Raw genomic sequence first — 15,265 nt, 5'->3', positions numbered from 1 at the left:
GGGAGGGAGGGAGATCGATCACGCATGTGTGTGTGTATTTGTATGTAATGTGTGTGTGACTGTGCGTGTGCGCGTTCGTGCGGGTGCGCTTGCGTGTGTACGAGCGTGTGTCCAGCGCACGCACGCATGCTCGCGCGCGCATATTCTCACACACACATATAAACACACACAGCGTACAGATGCGCACACGCACACAGATCTTCAAGATATATATTATCCGTTAGCAATGTGTAAAGTAAAAATGTCAGCTTTTCCTTGACTGCCTAAAACGATACAAATTTATGAAACATATTATGGGAGAGCAACAGTTGCATGTCAAGTATACTGTCATACGAATTGCACATTCCCTGCTATTACACATGTTAACTGATATACTATTCAGCGGGGAGCGTTCTTACTACGCTAGATATTATACTTTGATTATAAATTTTCCTCGTACTAATGTACAGATCTATAGTTGCAAGTGCTACTATGACCGTCCGCTCTAATTGTGTGTGTGTGTGTGTGTGTGTGTGTGTGTGTATGTGTGTGTGTGTGTGAGTGAGTGTGTGTACGTGCATGCGTCTCTCTCTCTCCCACACTCTCTTTCGTGTTTCTCTCTCTCTCTCTCTCTCTCTCTCTTTCTCTCTGTATGTGTGTGTGTGTGTGTGTGTGTTTGTTTGTGAGTGTGTGTGTGTATGTGTGTGTGTGCGTGTGTGCGCGCGCGCGTGCTTTTATTGTGTAAAGACCTAGTGTGTTGTGTTATGTGTTGTCTCGCACGCGAGCATCCTGGCTAGAAATCTGTTCGAAGCAAATGTGAGTGGCTATAAATTTATTATTCTCTTTTTAAATGTGAAAATCAGAAGAAAACAAGATATTCAGGGGTCGACAGTGAACATGTGTGGCAAACGTGGGAACCAGTACGAGTCATAAATAGGTGTATGTCGAGGTTAGACTCAGCTGTCTTTAAATTCTTCGAGGCTCAAAGACTTGCATTCATTTTGAATTGCAATATGGCATATTGATTTTCTTGACTTTCCAAAACGCGTGAAAACCTGGCCGCACTCTAGTTTCCACATCCGGAACTCGGCACAACATTTCACTACACAACAGTAAACATGGAGAGCATCAGGACGACCTCTGTAATACTAATTCTGTTGACTTTTGTTTCTGTGGGATGTGTGAGCGGTGGGCCGACCGTCGTGTCAATTTTTCCAGCCGACTTACACTCCATTACAGAACCCGGTGGAAGATTAAAAATGGAGGCTCGCCGGAAAACAGAAATTCTTCTCACTGGGAGTGGTTTGGAAGAGGAGTCAAAGATGTTTTTCACTCCGGACGAAAACTCATGCGCTGGTTCTTTGAGAAAAACACGCTCTTTTACCATTACTGATGTTAGTAGTGATGGGTCCAGTGGTTCAGCTGAAATTGAACTCCTTCCGTTGCTGGAAGGAGAAGAGAATTATTACATTTGTGTGCAAATCAAGCAAAATCATTCTGAGTACCAACACCAAGGCAATAAGGCTTGGCTCACAATTTCTGTGTATGAAGTAGAGCCTACCAGTCCCTATATGCTGCCTCTGGGGCTGCAGATTTCCATAGTCTGTGTTCTGTTAGTGCTGTCTGGATTGTTCAGTGGTCTTAATTTAGGCTTAATGGCACTTGATCAAACTGAATTGGAAATTATTGAAAGAGTAGGATCTCAGAAGGAAAGAAAGTATGCCAAACGGATTGCGCCTTTGCGAAAACGGGGCAATTTTCTATTGTGCACACTCTTGTTGGGAAATGTGATGGTGAACAGTACTTTCACTATTCTTTTTGACAACTTGACTAATGGATTAATTGCTGTTATTTCGTCAACTGTTGGAATTGTGTTATTTGGTGAAATTATCCCACAAGCAATTTGTTCTCGGCATGGCTTAGCTGTTGGTGCAAAAACGTATTGGCTCACAAGAATTTTTATGATTGTAACATTCCCTGTGTCATTTCCAATTAGCCTCATTCTTGATAGAATTCTTGGTGAGGAAATGGGCCAAGTTTATAATAAGGAAAAATTGCAAGAGTTGATTCGAATGACTGCAGACAGAAGAGTACTCCATGACAATGAAGCTAATATTATTTCTGGTGCTCTTCAGTTGACTAATAAAAGTGTGGAAGATGTAATGACTAAGATCGAGGATGTTTATATGCTTGAGATACACACGTGTTTGGATTTCGAAACATTGGCTGAAATTATGCGTCATGGATACACAAGAGTTCCTGTTTATGATGCAGAAAAAACGAACATTGTGAGTCTTCTCAATACCAAGGATCTTGCTCTTATTGATCCTGATGACAACACCCTTTTGAGTACTATTTGCAAGTTTTATGATCACAAGCCACTCTTTGTGGATTTTGATTCTACTTTGGATGCTATGCTGCAAGAATTTTTGCATGGTAAGGTACTTTTTCTTGTTACGCATGCGTTCTTGTTATCATCATGTGTATTTGTTGACTGCAAGCCTAGGCCTACTACTGAACTGTGCTTTTCTGCACCATTTACTATTTTTAACTCATTCGCTACGCCGAGCCGACGTTCAATTTTAGCTTGGTTTCTATTCCAATCCACATATATCCATGTTAAAATAAAGGTCATAGTATTATAATGTTGACTTCCGGGTCAAGCAAGCGTTTCCACCAAAAATCGGAAGTTTTGATTCAGTTTTGAAACACTATTTCCTAGTTTATTCGACTTTGTTTTATTGCGAAGCCCAAATTATAGCCCAGACACCAGTCTTAGTACTTTTACACAACAAAATGTATCATTATTTTGCTCACTAAAGAAATGTATGACTCTTCTTTATAATATTGATACTATTGGACGCAAATTGCCGGTGCACTGTAATATTTTTGAGTGCTAGATCTAGATCTAGGCCTAGATCTAAATAGTCAAAATATTTTTTTCTCCCCCAAAATCACTACTTTTGGGTGAGATTAATCAGAAAGTACCACTCAAGACATGTATCTAGGTTTAAATTCCAAATGCAATTCTGAATAATTCCATATAAGATACACACGCATATTTTTCTCTGTTTGTGATCCTTTTTTCAAAATTATTTGCATTTTTTTTTTTTTCAATATCGGATGTTATGATCCAAATGTACAATTTAATATTATGGAATGTCATGTAAATAACTGCACATTTTTCAATATTTTCCTGTTATATAGAGTAGGCCCGCATCACCGCGCTACTGTTTGGGTGCGCAACCCCCGGTCTCCTGCTTTGTTTTGGATAAGAACAGCGATAACGAGGTCATTTTCTGTGAGCATGCGCAGAATGCAGCTTTTCACTTTCGTTTTGGAGGTTCCTGTCAACACACGTGATTCTACGGTGTCGGAAAGTTTTGCCCCTTCATATTAATGGTTTTCGTAACCGGTATCGGTCAATTTACTAAGCCACTAAGCGCTTGAGTAGTCGATTATTTAGCACATCTAGCTAATCTAGCTCTAATGTATCGTAGAATGTATACTAGAATCGATAAATACTATCGCAGGCTGCTTCTTAATGCCCAGGAACATGCCAGATAGGGTTGCGCACTTAAGCAGACCAAATTTGTGCAGTCCGTTTCAGTGCGCAATATCAGCATTTTTGCTATTTGGCATTGATAGTGTGACTTCTAGGCCCTTTGTTTGTTTTACTTATTAAGTTATTTCTTTATGACCTGCATTGTGCACTGAAACAGACTGTTTTCCTTCCATTTGGATGCATTATATTGCCATTGGAAGATGATAAGTTAATGTATTCATGTCAAAATTAATTAATATGGAAATATAATCTCCAAAATGTTCAATTTCTTCTTTTCATGTCTTTTTCTTCTTCTTTTTTGCCCTTTTCCTTAAAGAATACTAGTCTAGGTATAGTCTAATTCTTGTTTTCTTCTTTCACTTCCTTGTGTCCACAGCACCTTTCTTTTTCAATTTCTTCTTTTCACGTCTTTTTCTTCTTCTTTTTTGTCCTTTTCCTTCTAAAATACTAGTCTAGGTATAGTCTTATTCTTGTTTTCTTCTTTCCCCTTCTTGTGTCCACAGCACCTTTCTTTTTATCCATTATCAAAACACATACACAAGGTATAAGGAAATCTCCTGTTAGGGGGCGCACAGCTCCCAAAAAGAACACGCCTAATTGACCTTGGCCTTCCGTTATGGTCAGTACAGGAACTTCTTGCAAGGAAAAGAAGACAAGGCAAGGATAGAGAAAGATGAAAAGTGTCAGAAAAGAGCTAGATCTAGATCTAGAGCTGTAAACATGGTACTATTGCGCACCCAACCAGACGATATGTTGCACCAAACCAGAAACCTTGCGCACCAAACCAGACACACGACTTCTGGTGAAAAAATCATGAAGATCGACCTGTAACTTCCAGAGATATCCACAAAAGATCGCTTACTGTATATCGCACCACAGGATGTACTCTATACAGTTATGCATAGAGCATTGCATAAGTGGATATGCGCTATATAAATGCAATCCATTATTATTATTATGATTATTTTGAAGTATCATTTGACTAGATCTAGGTGCAAACATATTTTTTTAGTTTCACCTGAGATTATAAATTTTTTATTTTCCAATTTTATCCGCATCCAATCACAATTGTGTTGCATAATTGCCTCTTACAGGAACCAAAGTGAAAAATACGCAAATAAATAATGCAGATGTATTCTACAAACCATACTGAAAATGTTGGTATGTAAAATAGTATGTTGATATTTATTTGAATTTATGACCCCAAAGACCTGTGAACTGCGCACTAGTCATCATCTCTTTTCGCCCTCCCGAAAAGAATTCGTCCACAAGCCGAAAATTTAATAGTACACGTAGCGAATGAGTTAAATTATAATCACTGGGTGTTTTGTGGTTGATATTTACAAAGTGACTATTTCTCCGAACGTTCGGGAAAATAAGTTGAACTCTATTTCTCCGAACGGTTTCCGATCTCGAGATTTTTTGGGTAATTTGCTAGAAAGGCCTCATCCTTTCCTTTTCTGCCATTCTGTGAGGACTGGGAAGAAACATTTTTTGCATCCAATTCTATTTCTAGAGCTGAATATATTCAGATACTTCAGTTGTGGTGGGGGCAATGTTCCCGGACTATACTTCATTTGACCTTCGAAAGGTACTGCGAGAAAACAAGGCTGCTCGACCTTGGCTGTAACCTATTTTGCATTTAGTCACCCAGCAAAAAACTAAAATCCTTCATAAAAAAAAAAAAAACCCTCCTCGCCCCCCCCCCCCCCCCCCCCCCCAACCTGTTAACACCTTACACGCACACAGACACACATGCATGCACACTCTCACACGCACACACACAGGCAACTCCATTCGCTTGTATTTACACAAGTCTCGAGAACGGAAACCGTTCGGAGAAATAGAGTTCAAGTTTATTTTCCCGAACGTTCGGGGAAATAGAGCCGGCCTAATATTTAAATGTGTCAATTGCCACCGAGTGACGCGTGGCAATTGACAAAAATTGACTTTTTGTCAATTGCCACCGAGTAAATTGGAGCTCTTTTGCGTTGGTGGGTAGATCTAGCTTTTTGTGCTCGAGCCCTCAGTGTTGTGCGTTCGCCTCTCTGTCCCTCTGTGTGTGTGTGTGTGTGTGTGTGTGTGTGTGTGTGTGTGTGTGTGTGTGTGTGTGTGTGTGTGTGTATGTGTGTGTGTTTTCCTGACCCCCGTCCCTCGATTTATGTTCCCCGATATAACGTGAATTTCTGCTTGAGTTTGTGTGCGTTTGTGACCTTCTACTTAGTCTAGAATTGCCTGTGCCGGTTCTACACCAAAGTGTAGGCTAAGGCTAGCCTAGATCTAGGCGTACGTCTCATTGAAAACACGCCAAGTTGGTACCGTAGTTCTAGCCTAGATCTAGATTTTGGATGCTTGGCCAATGAAATTAGTTCAGAACAAATTGACCCATTAGACACACATTATGTATAATGCTAAAGATAGTGTTGTTTTCAGACTTGACACCGCTTCACTCGGTGACAATTGACAAAAAATATTTAAATAGAACTGTTTTGAGTTTTAAACCTTCTATAACTTCTTCCTTTTTTACAAAAGTTTCGTTTTCCACTAAGTTTACAGTTTAGACTTTGAAGCCAAGACAAATAGAAATTAATACAGTCGAACCTGTGTAAAACGGCCACCCATTGCCAAAGAGATTTAGCTGGCAGTATACGACAGGTGGCCGTCTTAGGCAGGTGAACAACATAAAAGAAAGGTCATTCCCTTCTGAGGTCCAAACTGGGACTGATCAGAATAGCCAAACACTATTTCAAAAGTTTTTTTTTGTTTTCTGAAAGGGGGTGGGGGTGTAGGAAGGTTTTTTTTTTATTGTTGTTGTTGTTGTTTTTTTTTAGCTTTTTTTAATTTAATGCTGATATTGTGCAAGGGTAAAATAAACGATTATTAATGTCTGACGATGAAGACCGATTGTCGTGGCAAAAATACAAAGACATTGGGTGGTCACCACCACTAGGAGAATGAGTGACGTTTCTATCGCAAGTTTATATGTTAACCTCCATTGTTACTTTGTTACAGAGATTTTAAAAGTAAACAAAGCAGTGACCAGTCATCTCACTTTCTATTTGTGCATGAGTTGTGGGTGGGGCTTTTATATAATAGAGGTTTTATGAAGGACCACAAGCTTCCCTCACCAGCAGCTGTAAAAGATTGTTACCCAGTGGTCAAGTTGGGTAAACATTAGATTGGAGGAAAGTTCTCTCTAACAAAATATGACAGGTGAGTGAATGGATTATAAAAATGATTGCCTGCCAACTGCGCCAGGGACCAATTCAAAATTCATGACAAAGAGTCTGGCGATGAGAGAGACTACTGGCTGCCCAAGACTGGTAAATTTGGTTGATAAAACAAGGTCGTCTTGACCACGTTGGACATGTGACTGTTTTACACAGTTTAATGAAATAGAAAAAACGCAAGGTGGTGAAGTGGAAAGTGGCCGTTTGTACAGGTGGCCGTCACGGCAGGTTCGACTATTATTATTGTCTCTTCCTCGTGTGATGGGTTTGCAAAACTGTATGATCATGGTCCTAAAAATAAATGCTTTATAAATGTTCCTCTATGCCATGAGATGTCTTTGGGAAAGCAACAAACCAGGATCACACTCAATCACACTGTGATAACATTCTCAAGTTATCGATGAGGAAAGATATAGTGTATGGATTTGGAAATCATGATCACACTAACTAATTTATACTGAGAAAGCAACACAGTGTATTTTTCCATTGGAAAATCACAAGGTTAAATCTCTAGTTTTGATGTTTTGATACACAGTATTGCAGGGATTTTAGAATTTTGTTTTAAATTATATTAGCTTACTTTGCATAACAACCGTAGACCCCACTGCAGTGTATTTGTTTCTCACATTTCGTTGCAGGAATAATTGATTTTTTTTTTTAAAGCTTTCCGTTTTTCTAATTAATTATCGTTGTGAGCCCGCAACCTACTGTTAATGGTTACATGACACACGTACTGTCGAAATTTGCACAACATATGTACTTTGCAGAACTCTGAATGCGAGAAAATGTTTTCTCTAATTTTTAAAACTTTGGTCAATAGGACCTAGTTCGTAAGACAGAGAACTAATGAATGGTCCATGTCAGGATGTAGCCCCACACTAGGGAGGTTGATATTGGAAAGATTTACAGTATGAATGTGGTATTTATTGTTTTACAAGAATTGGGAGGCAGAGTCTCCGATTGCATACACTGATATTGATTGAAATGAGCTTGTTAACTCTTGAATTGAGTCCTATAATTGTTGGCTACTTTATCACTACCACGTAACAAGGTATATTTTCCTATTGCATTTGCTTTAGATTGTCTTCAAAATTTTTTAATCATTATAAAGAATATTTGAATAATGAAATGCTTGGTATGTTTTTTCCTCCTTGAGCATTATTTTTTCTCGTGGAGTGGGTTTTAATTTTTTTTCTCATAGAAGTTGCTTTTTTAGTATTTTTTATCTGTTTCTGGGGTGGAACGAAGCGTAATGTTGCTATTACAGTCGAACCTGTATAAGACGGCCACCTGTACAAACGGCCACTTTCCATTCCCCCCCTTGCGTTTTTTCTATATAATTTAACTGTGTAAAACGGGCACCTGTCCAACGAGGTCGCGGCCGCGGCCACCTTATTTTAACACACAACCCCTATCACACTAAGCAATAACACCTGTCTTAGACGGCCACCTTAGTGACTCCAGTACGTTTTGTCATAAATTGTGCACTGGCCCTCGGCGTTGTGGGCGAGCTGTCATAAATTCAATCACGCTGTCGTTGTTGTCAGGTAGTCCCTCCAACCGATCATGTTGGGTAGGCCCCTCCTACTGTTGACCAATAGGTACCAATTTTCAGCTGCTTGTGAGGTAAGCATGTGATCCCTCATAACCCATAAACCCCGCCCAGAACTCATACACAAATAGTAAGTGAAATGAGTGGTCACTGTTTACCCGGTCTGTAACAAAGAAACAATGGACGTCAAACTATACGTTCTTACTCTCTGAACGTCTAGACGTCAAAATGAACGCGTCACTCGTTCTCCGAGTGGTGGCGACCCATGATGTGTTTGCTTTGACATGGTACTCGGTCTTCCTCGTCTGGTATTTCGTTTTATCGTTACTCTTGCGCAAAATCAGCTACGAAATAAAAATAACAAACAAAATACAAACCAACAACAACAAAAACAAGAAAGAATGCGGCTACTTTCGATTTTGACTTCAGATTGGAATGGTTTATTTTCTTCAACTTGATCAGTTCTGCCTAAGACGGCCACCTGTCTTATACGGCCACTTTTCTCCTTGGCAATGGGTGGCCGTCTTACACAGGTTTGACTGTATTATATTATTCTTTGCTCTGTACATGCCACTGTCCTTGCTTTGTAGGCCCTACTGCTGGCTGCAGGTTAAAGAAGATCACTACTGTCTGGGTGACCCCGGTTCGACCTTGCCGTCCCAGACCTGTCCTCTCCTGGGAAATTAATGTTCGCCTCACGGGCGCTGACTTAACCCTGTTGTGTCCAAAGCTCACGCCGTGCTCTCCACACACTTTTACAGAAGGTCCTTTTACTCATGAAAACAGACTCTTTGAAAACATGAAGGCTTAAGCTAATATGTCTCAAGATACTGTGCTGAATGTTGCGCGTCGATAGTGGAAGTTTCATGAAAAGGTTATTGTGAGGGATGGGTTCTTTGAAGTCTTACGTTCATAATATTCTTCTCGGATAAAGGCATAAGACTGATGTGACAGCGCGGGCTTGATGTCAGGGCTAAGCGCGGACCTAGCGGGCAGTTGGATAATTGTGGAATAATCAAGTAACATCCAGTAATGAGAAATGGCTCCTTGCCTGTTTGCTTTTACACGTGTCTTGCTTGTATAGCCGCCCCCAACCCCCCAAATCCTTCAAAACCCCATCTCTCGTTTTCCGCTTCCTGTCACGTACGGCACTGGTGTGGTCACTTCCTTTTACCGCTTTTCAACCTGTTGCCATTGTCTTTTTTTGTGACAGAATGTCACTGTAATGACTACCGACTTGTTGCTTGCTGTACGACTAGCAATCTTCCTATATATAGATTTCTATTATAATCAGCACGCATCTTGCTGAAGGCTGAAGGTCACAGTCATTGATATTTTGTTTGAATCTGGGCAAAATGATTGATTAGGAGTTGACAAGGACTTCGGCAACAGCTGAGGAGGATGAAATACGAGTAATTCCGCATTTGAAATTAGTTACTTTTACTCATCCGGGTGGTTCGTGGTGCTCTAGGTGTGGTCTGCTCCTATTTCCTTTCGGTGACCGCCTGTGTGTTGCGACCCTCAGGGTTCGTGATGGTTTCAATCTTTGGTGGTTACGAAGGGATAATTTTACGCTACTACTTCCATCACGCTACGGACTGTCAAGGACTTGCCCTCGGCGAGGCTCGAGGAATTACTGAGACAGTGTCAACCTTCGCGATTTTGTGCTATTGTTGCATAGCCTCGAGCGCGAACCACACATGGTGGTCTCTCTCTCTCTCTCTGTGTGTGTGTGTGTGTGTGTGTGTGTGTGTGTGTGTGTGTGTGTGTGTGTGTGTGTGTGTGTGTGAGAGAGAGAGAGAGAGAGAGAGAGAGAGAGAGAGAGAGAGAGAGAGAGAGAGAGAGAGAGAGAGAGAGAGAGAGAGAGAGAGTATATGAAAGCCGAAGAGAGGTAGCTGAGTGATTTATAATGATAAATTGCGAAAGCACATTGTGGTATGCTTTAGTTTGCTTCCTCTTCTCATATTATATGATATTAATTTGCACTTTCTTATCTCCTGCATGGAATACAGGATATAACATCTTGCGAGAAAAAGCAATGGGATGAGTTGCTTCTTTGTTTTGACTCTGTGGACCATGAAATGGAGAGGCAAGAAGCCGGATAGTTTTTCTAAACGGGTGGGGCTTTGGGTTCAAAGCTGTGCGTATTTTTCCCGAAGAAATAATAATAGGCCAGTAGTATGTCATTTGAAAGCGGAGATCCTATCCTATCTTTTTTGCAATGTTTTTCTAAGTACGATGTCTGGGAACGTACTTCGCTCAGTGGAGTTGGGCTAAAGTACTTTTGCGAATGATCGTGGTTCGAATCCCCAACTGTGTTTCTGGATTTGTGTAGTAATGGGAATCGCCAAGGCTCCCCGCCTTCTTTAAGACAAGGCAGGAGATGGGCCATCAATCATACATACATTATATATACATGTAATATTGTCGTTGTTGTCAGGTAGTCCCTCCAACCGATCATGTTGGGTAGGCCCCTCCTACTGTTGACCAATAGGTACCAATTTTCAGCTGCTTGTGAGGTAAGCATGTGATCCCTCATAACCCATAAACCCCGCCCAGAACTCATACACAAATAGTAAGTGAAATGAGTGGTCACTGTTTACCCGGTCTGTAACAAAGAAACAATGGACGTCAAACTATACGTTCTTACTCTCTGAACGTCTAGACGTCAAAATGAACGCGTCACTCGTTCTCCGAGTGGTGGCGACCCATGATGTGTTTGCTTTGACATGGTACTCGGTCTTCCTCGTCTGGTATTTCGTTTTATCGTTACTCTTGCGCAAAATCAGCTACGAAATAAAAATAACAAACAAAATACAAACCAACAACAACAAAAACAAGAAAGAATGCGGCTACTTTCGATTTTGACTTCAGATTGGAATGGTTTATTTTCTTCAACTTGATCAGTTCTGCCTAAGACGGCCACCTGTCTTATACGGCCACTTTTCTCCTTGGCAATGGGTGGCCGTCTTACACAGGTTTGACTGTATTATATTATTCTTTGCTCTGTACATGCCACTGTCCTTGCTTTGTAGGCCCTACTGCTGGCTGCAGGTTAAAGAAGATCACTACTGTCTGGGTGACCCCGGTTCGACCTTGCCGTCCCAGACCTGTCCTCTCCTGGGAAATTAATGTTCGCCTCACGGGCGCTGACTTAACCCTGTTGTGTCCAAAGCTCACGCCGTGCTCTCCACACACTTTTACAGAAGGTCCTTTTACTCATGAAAACAGACTCTTTGAAAACATGAAGGCTTAAGCTAATATGTCTCAAGATACTGTGCTGAATGTTGCGCGTCGATAGTGGAAGTTTCATGAAAAGGTTATTGTGAGGGATGGGTTCTTTGAAGTCTTACGTTCATAATATTCTTCTCGGATAAAGGCATAAGACTGATGTGACAGCGCGGGCTTGATGTCAGGGCTAAGCGCGGACCTAGCGGGCAGTTGGATAATTGTGGAATAATCAAGTAACATCCAGTAATGAGAAATGGCTCCTTGCCTGTTTGCTTTTACACGTGTCTTGCTTGTATAGCCGCCCCCAACCCCCCAAATCCTTCAAAACCCCATCTCTCGTTTTCCGCTTCCTGTCACGTACGGCACTGGTGTGGTCACTTCCTTTTACCGCTTTTCAACCTGTTGCCATTGTCTTTTTTTGTGACAGAATGTCACTGTAATGACTACCGACTTGTTGCTTGCTGTACGACTAGCAATCTTCCTATATATAGATTTCTATTATAATCAGCACGCATCTTGCTGAAGGCTGAAGGTCACAGTCATTGATATTTTGTTTGAATCTGGGCAAAATGATTGATTAGGAGTTGACAAGGACTTCGGCAACAGCTGAGGAGGATGAAATACGAGTAATTCCGCATTTGAAATTAGTTACTTTTACTCATCCGGGTGGTTCGTGGTGCTCTAGGTGTGGTCTGCTCCTATTTCCTTTCGGTGACCGCCTGTGTGTTGCGACCCTCAGGGTTCGTGATGGTTTCAATCTTTGGTGGTTACGAAGGGATAATTTTACGCTACTACTTCCATCACGCTACGGACTGTCAAGGACTTGCCCTCGGCGAGGCTCGAGGAATTACTGAGACAGTGTCAACCTTCGCGATTTTGTGCTATTGTTGCATAGCCTCGAGCGCGAACCACACATGGTGGTCTCTCTCTCTCTCTCTGTGTGTGTGTGTGTGTGTGTGTGTGTGTGTGTGTGTGTGTGTGTGTATGTGTGTGTGTGTGTGTGAGGGAGAGAGAGAGAGAGAGAGAGAGAGAGAGAGAGAGAGAGAGAGAGAGAGAGAGAGAGAGAGAGAGAGAGAGAGAGAGAGTATATGAAAGCCGAAGAGAGGTAGCTGAGTGATTTATAATGATAAATTGCGAAAGCACATTGTGGTATGCTTTAGTTTGCTTCCTCTTCTCATATTATATGATATTAATTTGCACTTTCTTATCTCCTGCATGGAATACAGGATATAACATCTTGCGAGAAAAAGCAATGGGATGAGTTGCTTCTTTGTTTTGACTCTGTGGACCATGAAATGAAGAGGCAAGAAGCTGTATAGTTTTTCTAAACGGGTGGGGCTTTGGGTTCAAAGCTGTGCGTATTTTTCCCGAAGAAATAATAATAGGCCAGTAGTATGTCATTTGAAAGCGGAGATCCTATCCTATCTTTTTTGCAATGTTTTTCTAAGTACGATGTCTGGGAACGTACTTCGCTCAGTGGAGTTGGGCTAAAGTACTTTTGCGAATGATCGTGGTTCGAATCCCCAACTGTGTTTCTGGATTTGTGTAGTAATGGGAATCGCCAAGGCTCCCCGCCTTCTTTAAGACAAGGCAGGAGATGGGCCATCAATCATACATACATTATATATACATGTAATATATATATATATATATATATATATATATATATATATATATATATATATATATTTATTTATATATATATATATATGTATATATAACTGGTATATATACATATATATATAAATATGGTATATATATATGTATATATAACTGGTATATATACATATATATATAAATAGGGTATATATATATATATGTATATATAACTGGTATATATACATATATATATAAATAGGGTATATATATATGTATATATAACTGGTATTTATAAATAGGGTATTATGTCCACAATTCTTGCTTTCTTAAACCACATGCACAATTGCATTTTTTTGTAAAAAGTGATCCGACTACGATTCAAAATCCCATCTTAATATCTCTATGTTTTCCAGACATCTATACGCTCGAAACAAACGCGAAACATTTCATCTTGTGATTTAAAGTGTCAACTGGAGTAAATTTTGAAAGTCATGAGTAAAACCCCTTTGAATGAACATTTCTTTCGAATCTGTAGGAGAAAAAGAGATATTTTGATCAAAAGCTTCTTGAACCATTTGTATAGCAGATCTCCTACTGTATTTCCTTGGAAACGATTAAAAAATAAAATTTAAAGGACTCGACTTTTTGGGAGGAACGATTAATTGCTAATGTTTTCTTCTTTTTATGAGTGAGGCAGATCGACGTGGCACCTTAAACTTAGTTTAATCCATATTTCCTTGTATGTGTTGTAAGTATTATGGTTATTACAGAACACATTCCAATAAATGTTGCCTGTCTTCCGCCAACTGGGCTAACGACGTGCTGTCCTATGGGTAGTGAGTTGAACCACCCTAAAGGGTTATGTTAGTCTCTTTGGCCTTCAACTTGTGCCATTTGGGAGAGCCGCTGTATAATTTATGGAAGAAGTAGCATAATTCTCAGCAAGCCCGGGCCCGCTTTCTCTCACCTCACCTCCAAGCCCGACCTTTCCGGGTACGTAATCGGATTTTCTCTTTGGAGGTCCGTCTTGTCCAAATATAGGACTTGCCTTGAATGCGGTTTGTGGTTTTAGCCCCTGCGTTTGTTACATGGGACTATTGGGCTACTGTAACAGTCCGATGTGCCTACTTTGCTTTTTTGCCTGAGTCATTCTCCACACGTATGAGATGGACGTGTTTACTGACCTTATACAACCCTAACGGTTAAGTGCAGGGTAAATGCTTATCCGATTTTGCTAAATGTTTCGAATGATGACGGCACTTCTGGTCCGTGGTCCGATTTTCACCGAGTTGGTGCCAGGTAGACCTCGTCTGGTTCGATAATTGGAACCAACCTGTTTATTTCTCCGGGCTCGGTTGTTGGCTGAACTTCAAGTTCAAGCTTCTTTTTTCAGGATAGCTATATTTTGTAGGGATAAGCTGGGTGGTGGTTGTGGTGGTGGCTAATTTATTCTCCAATAATAATTGAGATAATACGAAATGACTGTGCATTGATAATGTCTATGATGACTGCCAATGCCCCTCAGGCTGTCGAACAAAAATGTGAAATAAACGAATTGATATATTATAGTATAGTCTCATTCCTTTTTTGTTTTTGTTTTCTCCTTTGGTTCGTTATAGGGCAAGAGTATGGTAATGTCGACGGAGTTGAGATTTTTGTTTTTTTGTTTTTTGTGTTTGTTTTGTATTTCGCATGCGATGCGGAATTCATTCATTCTGCGGCGTGTGTCCCAAACAGTTGAGATATCGACTGAAGCTAAGAGTCGTGAATAACTGTTGTGTGTATTGTTATCATTACCAAGCAGCCTACGCAAACTTGAAGAAAGACAAGACTCACAAAGGAAGAAAGCGAATAGAAAATGCATACAAACGAACCCAAGACAAGATCATAAATTCAAATTCCTCCGAACAACCGACGTACACCAAGTCTGATAGCCACAGGCGATAGTATTCTCGGTTCTGGTCGGTACCATCCCAGCCCCTTTAAGCTCACTCATGTCTTTTCTTTCTTTCTTTCTTTCTTTTTTTCTTTCTTTCTTTTTTCTTTCTTTCTTTGTCTGCCTGTATGTTTCTAACTCTCTCTTTTTCTCTCTCTCTCTCTCTCTCTCTC

General features: G+C 40.6%; 1 protein-coding gene across 1 annotated transcript in view; it reads left to right on the top strand.

Annotated features, from left to right (window-relative positions):
- Positions 1-1,036: 1,036 nt before the first annotated feature.
- Positions 1,037-15,265, top strand: part of LOC101859420 (metal transporter CNNM4) — a 68,241-nt gene continuing 54,012 nt past the window's right edge. Inside the window, exon 1 of the mRNA XM_005102362.3 lies at positions 1,037-2,415. Within this exon, the coding sequence (XP_005102419.1) occupies positions 1,098-2,415 (1,318 nt within the window). The 5' untranslated portion in view covers positions 1,037-1,097. The remainder of the gene's footprint in view (positions 2,416-15,265) is intronic.

This window comes from Aplysia californica, unplaced genomic scaffold, assembly GCF_000002075.1.
Source record: "Aplysia californica isolate F4 #8 unplaced genomic scaffold, AplCal3.0 scaffold00322, whole genome shotgun sequence".
Taxonomy (NCBI): Eukaryota; Metazoa; Mollusca; class Gastropoda; order Aplysiida; family Aplysiidae; genus Aplysia; species Aplysia californica.
The sequence above is the reverse complement of the archived record's forward strand: the minus strand, read 5'-3'. Positions and strand labels throughout refer to the sequence as shown.